Source organism: Engystomops pustulosus, chromosome 2 (genome assembly GCF_040894005.1).
Source record: "Engystomops pustulosus chromosome 2, aEngPut4.maternal, whole genome shotgun sequence".
NCBI lineage: Eukaryota > Metazoa > Chordata > Amphibia > Anura > Leptodactylidae > Engystomops > Engystomops pustulosus.
This window is the reverse complement of record NC_092412.1, coordinates 98574355-98586760: the sequence shown is the minus strand read 5'-3', so window position 1 is coordinate 98586760 and position 12406 is coordinate 98574355. Positions and strand designations below refer to the sequence as shown.

The window sequence follows — 12406 nt, the reverse complement described above, 5'->3', positions numbered from 1 at the left end:
TAAATATTTACTCTGGTTATGTACAGTTTACAAAGCACATTTTGCCAGTGACTTTCATCTGGAAAATTTGCAGTAGGCTTTATGCTTTCTGTAGTGTCCATAAGCTGCAACTAAAGCTGTGGTTTGCAAACCTTCCAATAATCTACAGCTCGAATGTCAGAACCCCCATTCATGATAATAATATAGATGACTATTCAATCAATATAGCAGGGAAACCATATTGGGGTGGGACATGGAACTAAATCTATTAGGTTCTTGTATATCACATACCACTTCCATCACATGTGCACTCCATTGTGACAACAGCTGTAGTCCTTGTAAGGACAAGTCAAAAAGCTTCCGGTACTCTGCATCAGTCTTCTGTGCTTCTTGGCGACCAGATCCAGTTACCACCTAATGCATGGTTAAAAGTCAAACAGAAATCGTTAAAGCAAAAGGATGACAAATAATGAAGCAGTTCTAACTTAAATCCTCATCACCGATGCTTGTTTTCAGCTTAATGACCAGACTATTTTTAGAATCTGACATGTGTAACGATAATTGGTTATAACTTCGGAACACTAACATATTTTGGTAATTTTGAGAATGTTTTCTTGTGACACTTTGTACTTCATGTTAGTTGTAAAATTTTAAATTCTTCATTTGCAAAGTTTGAAATGTTCTGCTTTCCAGGCAGATAGTCATCAAGCTTTTTAGGTATTTCTAACTAACATTTCCGTAATGTCTGCTTTATGTTGGAATGATATTGTATGCGTCCTCTCATTTTTCAAGGATGTTATGAGGCTTAGAAAAATTGTACCTAAATTTCTAATTTTCATGAAAATCACAAAAACTCACATTTTGAGGGCAGACTCAGCTTTCAAGCTACTTTGAAAGGCCTAAATAATAGTAAAACCCCACTATAGAAACTACACCCCGCTAGGTATGTAAAACAGTCTGTTAACCCTTTAGGTGTTTCACATGGGCTAAAATAAAATAGAAGCGCAATTTAGAAACTTTTTAATTCTTTAGGAAAATACATTCAATAAGGCCAAAAATGTCACTTTCAGAATGAAATGCTCTGCAAAGTTTGATACCCAATTTCTCCTGAGTGTACTGATACAGTATGTACCCCATATAAGGTTGTAAACTGCTGTATGGGCACAGGGCTGGGCATAGAATGAAAGCAGCACCATTCAGAGCTGATTTGTATTGTCACATTTTACAGGCTATAAAATTACAATTATTTTTGGTAATGCAAACATATGAGGGATTATTATTTGCGGGTGAGACACTATGTAAAGATGATTATTATTGGGGGTCTATAGTTTATTCACAAAATTTCATTAACTATTTAAATCGCCATAACATAAAAAAAAATATTTTACCTTTATTCTCTGGTTCACTACGATTACGGTGATACCTCATTTATATAGTTTTTCTTATCTTTGCTCAGTTTCACAAAGCAAAACCAATATTAGAGAAAATCGCATTGTTTTTACTATCAACAACTTTTAAGGGGTATAGCTTTTTTTCTGTTGACAGATCTGGTTGAGGGCTTATTTTTTAACGAAAAGACTTTTCCGTTGTAGCATGTTAGGGAACATTCCCTAAACATGCGGGATACATGTCCCCTAATCATCTTCTGACGCAGAAAGATACGCTTAATGGCGCGCCATAAAAACCAGATACAGCAGTCATTACGGAGTTAATATACTAAATGTGTGAATTCCTACTCAAATTGCACCCCTCTTTATAAAAAAAAAAAAAAAAAAAAAAAAAAAAGGGGACATTAAACATATGCTGACACTTGATGAGCTGACCGACCAGTTGGCGTGCCCCGATTCATGCCTCTCCACGATCACGTGGCGCGGAGCCGTTGGGAAGGAGAAAATAAATACAGCTACTCTCAGTTCTCCAGTACTTGTGAATAACACACCAAAAAACTGGTACACGGGTGAATGCCCCTCATTGTGCCAGATTTATATGTTTTAGATTTCTTGTGAAGCATCTTTACCTTTGAAGAGGGTTAATTTGGATTTGGCTTCAAATATGGTAAAATATGGTGGTAAAACATTGGTCTTAGCTAAGGGGTGATGTGAGAAAAACTAACCTTTATAGCAAGATGACCTGAATCTATTACACAGAATAAGCCATTGTGATAAGTGCATTTCCATCCTGCATTTATGAGCTGTCTTAATGGAAACCAATAATAAAATGCACCCCATCTCAAACGGCTTTGAATCCATGAAAATTAGTCTCATAACATACAATGGTAACTACCGTGGGCATTACAATCAGTGTAAGTCCTTTAATGAATATGGGTAAGAATGTACCTCGCTATTGCTGTACCGTGCCAGCTCAGAGATAAAGCGCATGTGGTCTTCTCTAATCTGGATCATCTGCTCACAGATGTTGTACTGAGGGCTGCTGCTAGACGATGTACATGTCCATCTGTTTGAGAGCACAAACTAGAGCATTACAATTACAGAAAACAAAAACAGAACAGAAAAAAAAAACATTTAACAAAACCCGGTAAAATGAGAAAACAAACACTTCCCCAGAATAAGTAATACTCTAATCTTCTAAACAATTATGCACAAAATAGCCGGAACCACAAAATGGTTACTTTAACCCCTTAAGGACAGAGGGTTTTTCGGCTAATTTCTCGCTCTCCAACTTCAAAAATCCATAACTTTTTCATTTTTACGTGTACAGACCTGTGTGAGGGCTTATTTTGTGCGTAACAAATTTGACTTTCCCGTAATGTTATTTATTTTAACATGCCGTGTACTGCGAAGCTGAAAATAAATTCCAAATGTGGAAAAATTGAAAAAAAACCGCACGTGCGTCACGTTCTTGTGGGCTCAGTTTTTACGACTTTCACTCTTCGCTCCAAATAACACGCCTACTTTATTCTTTGGTTCGGTGCGATCGCGGTGATACCAAATTTATATAGGTTTTATTGTGTTTTAATACATTTTCAAAAATTAAACGAATGTGTACAAAAAAGAAAAAAAAAATTTTGCCATCTTCTGACGCTAATAACTTTTTCATACTTTGGCGCACGGAAATGTGTGAGGGGTCATTTTTTGCGAAATGAGGCGACGTTTTCATTGCTACCATTTTGAGGTCTGTGCGACATTTTGATCATTTTTTATTTCATTTTTTATGTTATGTAAAAAGGTGTAAAAGTCGCATTTCGGACATTTGGGCGCCATTTCCCGCCTCGGAGGTCACCGCCGGCCGTAACCGTTTTTATATTTTGATAGATCGGGCATTTTGGGACGCGGCGATACCTAATGTGTCTGTGATTTTTACTGTTTGTTATGTTTTATATCCGTTCTAGGGAAAGGGGGGTGATTTGAACTTTTAATATTTTATTAATTTTTTTTATTCTTTTTTTTTTCTTTTTTTTTTCACTATTTTTTAGACCATCTAGGGTACATTAACCCTAGATGGTCAGATCGCTCCTACCATATACTGCAATACTACAGTATTGCAATATATGGCGTTTTTGCAGGTCATACATTACAATGAGCCACTGGCTCATTGTAACGAACCTGCATAAACCATGTAGCCTCGTGTCAAAAGAAGACCCGAGGCTACCATGGTAACCGATCGCCGCCCCCCGATGACGTTCGGGGGCGTGGCGATCGAAAAAAAGATGGCGGCGCCCGCGCGCCGCCGTCTTTTAAACGCCGCCCGCGACTTTGCGGGCGGCGTTTAGAGGGTTAATAGCCGCGATCGGTGCAAGCACCGACCGCGGTTATTAGCGGTGGGGGTTTTGTGCAAAAATGCAAAAACCCCCACCTCTGTATGAAGAGGACTCAGCCCGTGAGCCCTCTTCATACATCCCTTATACCTCTGCGCCGTAGAGCTACGGCGCAGAGCGTTAAGGGGTTAAAGTACTTTTAAGAAGCAGATCTAAACCACGAAGACAAACTAAATATTATGACAACACTGATAAACAATTCTATAAGATCACAAAATATTGATTACTAGAGAAAAAAGGCAATGAAAAAAAAAAAACTAAAAGCAAAACATAAGAATGCAAAAAAACAAAAAAACAAATGCTACAAGATACGCAAATATAAGGACATAGGTAGTTTCCCTAGCTACAAATAATACCACTTAAAGGGAATCTACCACCACGAATCTACCGACAAAAGGTAGATCGGGTGGTTGGTGGATCAATAGGACGTGAGGATAGCCCTTTTAAGGGCTAATCCTCACGTCCCCGCAATGTTTTGAAAAGTTTTATTGTCCCTATATTCAAATTTCCTTATGCGGCTACTGGGGCGTGGAGTAGCCGCATCTGAGGTTACACGGGCGCTACTCCCCACCCCGGTAGTCTCTTTTCTCCTCCTACCGAAAATCTTCGGAGTAGCCGCCTCGTGTAACCTCAGATGCGGCTACTCCACGCCCCAGTAGCCGCATAAGGAAATTTGAATATAGGGACAATAAAACTTTTCAAAACATTGCGGGGACGTGAGGATTAGCCCTAAGGGTGAAGACACACATGGCGTTTTTAGGCCGCCATGTGTGTCTTCACCCTTAAAAGGGCTATACTCACGTCCTATTGATCCACCTACCACCCGATCTACCTTTATAGGTAGATTCGTGGTGGTAGGTTCCCTTTAAGGGAACCTGTCACCAGGGTCCTCATTTTCACTAAAGGTAGGTTGCAGAAGCCAACAACATGACTTGCCTGAGCTCCTGTACAACTCCTCCCTCCCCTACTGATGTCAGCTCACCACAGGTCAAGCTCTAGTGATGGGAATTACGGCTGCTCTTAGTAAGCTCTGCTCACCAACAAGAGCCTGATCTTCTGGCTCCTGAATGGCTCCCATTAAATATAAAACAGGGAGCTGCAGGCCAGTCAATCACCCCAATTGTATTGGGTTAAAGGGGGCTTCGTGAGCCGGTGAGGGCGGGGTTAAGTGAGATGCAGGCTCCCATCATTCGCGAACAGCTCTGTCCCTGTGTGAGTTAAAGAGCAGGAGGAAAGAGTTGTACAGGAGCAAAAAGGTATGGGCCGAGAGCTGAGGAGTAAGCAACGCAGACACATCACTTTTTTTTTTTTTTTAAATGCATTCAAACCAAAACAAACCTGAGACTCGAAAGTATTCTTTCAGGGTGCAAGATAAATTAAAACACAAAATGATATTGTAATACAAATGCTCAGAAAAGGCAGAGTGTCATTTTTGCAACCCAGCTGTGATGGGTTTATGCAACCTGCCTTTAGTGAAAACAAGGTCCCTGGTAACAGGTTCCCGTTAAGAGTAGATTTAAAATTTTGTAAAAAAAACTAATTGCCAAATATATTTTTACTATTTTATTCACACACTTTATGTGAATGAGAAACCAGTTGTAAAAGTAGGAATTATCCAGTAAGAGATGTCTCATTAAAATGGTTTATTACAGTTATGGACAAGTGAAACATGCACCACAAAAAACATCATACAACAAGGGTGTTATACAAGCACCAATGGATGCAAACACACTTACCGAGATTTATTCTCCTCATAATGGGCACTGGTTTTTATGTATCTGGCAAGTTCGATTTGCATGTCACCAAACAGTGGCACCACCTGTAGCTGCTGTACTCATAAATAAGAAAGGTAGTAATGAGAAGCATTGCATGATGACACCACAAAACCCATTACAGCAATTGAATTAGCCACTGCATTTAGTATAAGCAGCTATGTAACTGTTATTTTACAGATCTATCATAATAGTATACAGTAATATGTACATTTTTCATGTACACTTTGTCAACAAGATTTTAGGTAGGCTTATATGGCAACATATGGAAGGATATCTTGCATCTATATTCATACTAAATAATAAATATTAGGCTTCTAAAAATATTTTCTGGGTGCTATCTGACATTAAATGGTTCTACCAATACCTTAAAGAACTTGTCTATTTTGGTGAGATTAATTCTCTTCTTAGTATCCAGTTTGTAGATGTTGCTCACACTCCCATCCATAAGATACAGGCCAAATCCCATAACCTAACGGGAAAAAAGAAATAATCGTACATAATACACATACAATACATTAACAGAGACAAAGCTATGACCATTGTACTTCTAAAGATCAATAAATTAGTACAAAAATTCATTTTGAATAGTTGATAAAGCGGTATGGTATAGGTTACAGAAACAAAAACAATGATAAAAGATTATTATTAAAAGGGGTTTTCTGGGCAAAAGATATTGATGTCTGATTCTTAAAGCATGTCTTCAACAACTCCCCACTGATTAGTATGGGGAACCAGAAGCTGACACCATTTTGGATCCATTCTGATTATTACATATACATAAAGGCCACTGGTTATTGTTAAAGGGGGTGTTCCCATGAAAGAAAATTCTCACATCATAATCCTCTAGTGATGTTTACACAATAAAGATCATTTTAACCCCATATTTTACAATGTTACTCAGTTTTATTGCTGTTTTAGCTATCACTCTCTATGCTGCTCAGTGTAAAATCCCAGGGTGTGGGCGGGAAGATGCATGAGATGATTACACAGAAGCTGATAGAGCGCACAGTGTAACAGTGTAATGGTCTGCTACATCTCACAGCTCTGCTATGTGCCTGCATCCCCCAAATCACTTATCTCCCTTGTAACCTCCCTCTCTGCTCACCATGAGCTGACAGGATGTGATCAGTCAGTGGCTCTGAGCTCCGTGCAGGGGGCGTGGCTACAGACAGAAATCTCAGCAGCATGATCTCACACAAAATCCAAGATGCCTGCCGACCCTACGTCAGAAGTTATAGTGTGGTGTCTAGGGGGAAACTGAAATTGGGTACAGCAGGACTGATAGAGAAAGATTGGACACATATCTGTGAAATGCTGCATTTTTGTTAATGTGAACTGTGAATTAGAGAATGTGTTATTTTGTTATGCTTAGTACATATAAGAAACTTGTCTTCGTGGGAATGCCCCTTTAAGTGTCATGTAGCAAAACTACTGACTAAATCCATGCTTTACAGCCAAGGTTTCTAGGTGGAGACAATTCATGGAGATGTCCTCCAAGGAATAACCACATCACTGAGCACATTCCATTTTTATGACTGAATATTCCTTGAAGAGGATGATACATAATTTGTTCCACATACAATGTTTCAGAGGTAATAATCTAAATGTAATGTACAGTGTTGTGTGAGTCGGCATTTGTGAATACAGAATAGAATAACCTACTAAAAAGTAAAATACAGTCTGGTAGTTTCCTTACTTTTAATAACATGTGCTTTTCCCCAGGAGTCAAGTACATTTTGTTGTCATAGTAGTCAACACATAAGTTCACAATATCAGCAAGGAGTTCTTCATAGCCCGGAATGACTTCCAGCTGCTGCTGTAATGACTGTAATGTAAAGAATATCACCACAAATAAGAAGGTGTACGAATCACAAGCCAGAACTATAATGGAAGCTAAAAAAGCGGTGTTCTTTCATCTACCAATATATACATTCAAATTAAAAAAGCAAATGTTAGCATTTTAGTTCCTTATCTATCACCATAAACCACAATTTACATGGTTCTATCCTAGTTGTATGAAGAGGAAAGCACAGAGCGACGCAAATCTACAATGAACAAGAGGAATAGAACACAGAGACGAACAGTAAAAAGAAATAGACTGTCTGCCAAAAATGTCATACATAGATATAAACCGACATCGTATTCCTCACTCACTGGCCAACACAAAAAAGGTTTCATGTTTTATATATCAGAGTCTTGACCCTGACCTTTGGGGCGTCCACTGTGGCTACTACAGAATCGTACTATTTATGCAAAATTCCTTTAGTTTTTAAAGGAGTTAGACAAAGAAGAATATCCACCACCTATTAATAATTGCAGTTGTATTCTAGTCCATTCAGTGAAAATATTAAAAGATGCTAAAATGATAATATATTATAAAAGCAAAATAATCATGTACAAATTTCATTCACCCACCAATCACTTAAGACTGAAGGCTATAAAGCATCAAACTTGTACAAACCTGAGTGATCTTATTGTGATTGGCAAGAAACATGGACAGATTCTGGGACTCCTGGATTGATTGGGGATCTGCCATTTTCCGCAAAAACTGAGCAGCCCTGTAAATTTAACCATATCATTAGGTCAGAAAACTATTTTACATTTGATCACAATTTAATAAGTCTCCTTTTTTCACAAACTGGAAAATGAAAAACTGTAACTTTGTAGATAAACAAGTTAAAGGTTTTAGCTGCATCAAAAAATCTCCAGTATTTACAGTTGTAGCGAGGCATAGACAAAGCTACAGAATGCCATCTCCACTCATCTCTGTCCCTTGCCTTCCTTAGAGGACATCTACCATCACATTTACTTATGGTAGACGATAGTAGTACTCACATCTCTGTCCCATTTTGAGTAAGGTTTATAGTGCCTGTTCTTGATGACAGGTTCCCTTTAAAATACATCTACCATCAGATTCACAGATGGTGAATAACCGCATATTTCAGAAAATCACTTTTTGTCTTACATTCAATTTAGCCTAAGGCTTTCTGCAGATCATCTCTCCGCGCCACTAGGATTTAATTTATTCACTCCTTGGCCCTCCGTTGTCCCGCCTCCAGTGCTTGCAGAGAGCCGCTGATGTCACTGGCTCTCTGCAAATCTTGTGCACTCGGGTCACTACAGTCATCTGAGTAGCAGCGGCATTTGCATAGAGCTGGTAACATCACAGCATCTCTGCAAGCTCTGTAGGTGGGACTTCGCCAGGCCCGGGGAGTGAATAAATTAAATCCCAGTGGCACGGAGAGATGATCTGCAGAAAGCCTTAGGCTAAATTGAATGTCAAACAAAAAGTGATTTTCTGAAATATGCGGCCATTCACCATTAGTGAATCTAATGGTAGATGTCCTTTAAAGGGAAACTGTCATCAAGAACAGGCACTAAAAGCCTTACTCAACCCACACTGTGCCTGCAGAGTGCCTCAGGCCAATTTAAATATCAAACAAAAATGGATTTTCTGAAATATGAGGCCATTCCAGCTAATAACAAAATAAAATTCAAGCACAGGGAAACAGGACATGCAGGCGAGTACTAATTATCTACCATCAATGAATCTTAAAGGTTTTAGAAGTCAGTTGAAGCAGCACTCCAATAGAATAGCGAGTCTTTTATTCTATGATGTATTACAGGAGGCATTTCTCAAGATTTCTTTATAGCGATTTTGCTAAGGTGGGGTGTACCCTTTGGAGGTCTTTCACAGGTTTTTTTACCCTACATGTTCTGCTCCAAACTTCAACTACATATTCTACCAAAAAGAGAAAAGAAACAGAGCATAGAATGCTAAAACAATCAAAGTTTATTAGATATACTTTAAAAATAGAACATGTAAACAAAGTGGGTGGTTACAAGGCATGAAACATGTAGGTGCTGGGCAAGAAAATACAGATATAGAGTACGGATTGATAACATTCATAAAGTGCATAGCCAGAAAATGTAATGCATAGTGACACAAACATTATTGCATAATGATGGCAATGCATCAAACACACACAAAGTGTGTACAGAATAAAGTGACAAATATTACCTGGTGACTGATTATGGTACAGCACAAGGGGTGAGAGACTGCCCAGCACCTCCCCGACACGTGTTTCGTCCGGAGAGGACTTTGTCAAGGGGTCACCCCTTGACAAAGTCCTCTACATGTTCTATTTTTAAAGTATATCTAATAAACTTTGATTGTTTTAGCATTATATGCTCTGTTTCTTTTCTCTTTTTGGTAGTGTTTGCTATTTCAAGCATATGAACACTCTACCTCTTGTGACCTGCTGCACTTTTGAGCGTTGTTTTGCCTAGGTGCATTTCTAACTTTCAGCCCAAATTGTTTCTATAGGTTTTGTGTTCAACTACATATTGCCTAGGCTTCCTTAGTTGAACTTGATTGAGACCATTCTTTTCTTACTGAAGACTTCCGTGGTTGGTCCGTGAATCACAGACCATACTGAGTCTAAGATGGAACACAGCTCAGCGATGCTGTTTTTCAGGGAAGCAGGACCTACTTACATCAAATTCCACTATGAAGCTCAGAGAGTCCTGTCACCAGCACTGTGCCCTTACTGTGTCACTTTGTAATTAAAGAGTAACTGTAAAGATTTATTTTTCCACAAATCAATAGCTCTTGATATGTAAAACAACTTTGCCTATTATCTTTGTTACCTATACACTGCAGTTTCTTTGCTATACCCCACAGATCACCTCAATGCTGCAGTAGCCGCTTCCTCTGTCTGTGCTAACTAGTGATGGGTCGTGCATGAACGAGGTGGCTCTAAGAGCTGGCTCTTTCACATGAACAACAGGAGTTGGCTCCCTGTAGTGAGCTGGTGGCTCGTATTGCCCCGCCCCTAATCGGCTCACCACGCCTCCTTAACCCGATGAAATCAGGTTAAAAGCGGGGCAACTGGCTGGACGGAGGCTCCCTATTATACATATAATAGGGGGCCGGCTCTTCTTAGCAAGCGGAGCCTAATGAGCCAGCTCATTAAGAAGAGCCGTAATTCCCATCACTAGTGATAACCAGCCCTGGTCTCCCTATAATAAACAAAGTCTACAAACTGGATGGTTTCATTGGAAGGGATGGGCTACTGCTCGCTGCTTAGAGAGGAGGAGGTCATGTGACAGTGCTCTGTGTATATAGCAGAGCTAGATGTGTACAGAATAGTCTCCTGCACAGAATAGTGAGGTACAAGATCACCCCTGTTCCCCATTGGTTCCTCCATCCCAGTTTTTGATTTAACAGAACTTTCTGTCTCTCTGCACCTCATGCTGCTCCTCTCCCCCACCTTGATGTTGGATAAAGGGGTGACATCACTTTCTCCATGTGCCCAGCCTCATTTACATAATAAAGAAAAGATAATTTTAGAATGATCATGGTATTAATTGACCAGATAAAGGCTGGGATGGAATCCTTGTGAGCTGCTCCAACAGGTAGTGGTGACAGAATTGGTGACAGAGACCCGATGACAGGTGTCCTTTAACACATGGAAAAAGGTACAAAGGACAGCGAGAGCAAAGCACACTTTACCTCTTGTAAGCTGAATGATCATTTTTTACACTGCATTTCATATTTTTGAGCTCATCTAAGACTGCAAACATATTGATGAATTTCCCAAGGGTTAATAGGTAGGCTTCAGACACAAAGTCCTTTCTTCTCTCTGCATGACAAAGGCGCTTCACTTCGGCACAAAAGCGTTCAATAGCATTTCTCTGTTGGCACAATCACAAACACAAGTAATAATTTGATATAGCAATATATTGAGTAAATTAGCCATACATGTCTATCATATATAATATGAAATGCATACTGACCTCTAGAACAAGAGAGCTATAAAGGCTTCTAAACCTTTGTACAGTTTTACAGAGAATCGAAACACTGGTACACAGCCAATGAATTGAACGAAGGCAAAAACAACACCAAGAGGATGTTGACTCGGGTAATAATATCAGGGTGCAATTCCTATAGAGGCCGCCAATAGGACCACTTGGTTTAAAACATCAAACCCTCTGGTAAGTCCTTTATCTGAGGAAGGTATTATATACCCAAGAAGTATTACTAGCACTGTAAATCTGCTTTTTATATGTTTATTACTTTAATAGTCAAGCTTTTTTTTTACTTGGAGTTGAATTGGTTCAATGTGCCCGATATAGAAGATCCTTTACGTGAGAAAGCCCTTTTATTGTTCTATTTTTTTCTTCCATTTAGTAAATGCATTAAATAGATATATATATGTTGTGAAAAAAACGTAAATCTGGCCTTACAGGTTTGTGTGCTCAATTTAGTAATTTTATAGTGAAATTAATGAAGTCCTATCAAAGTTCTATCTACAGGAAGTCCCCTCATAGAGTTCTTCATTGCAACCACAGTGCAAGCAGAATACGAATATGTTCCCTTCACATATCCATAAAATCAGTTATAAACTTACCTGGTATCCAGGGGTATCTAGAGAGAGTCGGGGGACGGGGCCTAATGTCATGTGACCAGGGTGACATCAACACAGGTTCTTTAGCCTTCTTACATTCATACATCATGACCACATAAAATCACAGCATGTCTGCATGCACTTCTAATCCCCTACATGCAGGCTGCTGTGATTTCATGTGCACAGATAGGTGCAAGGTGTACAGTTTGGTAATGTTAGGAGGCTAAAGGACCTGCGATGATATCACCCTGGTCACATGAAAGTACTGCTGCATGCTGAGTAATCATTGGGATAAGCTGCTGGATTCAGCTCAAAGAGGCAACGCCCACCTCGTCTCACTATAGTAATCCCTGGATATCAGACAAAATTATAAAGTTGATTGTATGGGGGATCTGCGTGAAATTATTTTTAGCTAAAGGAAAGGTGGTAGTTAGTTACTAGGGCTCTATGAGAACTTGCCATACTGG

General features: G+C 39.3%; 1 protein-coding gene across 2 annotated transcripts in view; it reads right to left on the bottom strand.

Moving 5' to 3' along the window:
• CYFIP1 (cytoplasmic FMR1 interacting protein 1) overlaps window positions 1–12406 on the bottom strand; it is a 66334-nt gene that overhangs the window by 38350 nt on the left and 15578 nt on the right. For both annotated transcript variants that reach the window (XM_072135670.1, XM_072135669.1), the window contains exons 6-12: window positions 11045–11226; window positions 7991–8087; window positions 7226–7354; window positions 5894–5998; window positions 5491–5582; window positions 2316–2433; window positions 271–393 (exon numbers count right to left, since the gene is read on the bottom strand). In XM_072135670.1, the coding sequence (XP_071991771.1) occupies window positions 271–393; window positions 2316–2433; window positions 5491–5582; window positions 5894–5998; window positions 7226–7354; window positions 7991–8087; window positions 11045–11226 (846 nt within the window). The remainder of the gene's footprint in view (window positions 1–270; window positions 394–2315; window positions 2434–5490; window positions 5583–5893; window positions 5999–7225; window positions 7355–7990; window positions 8088–11044; window positions 11227–12406) is intronic.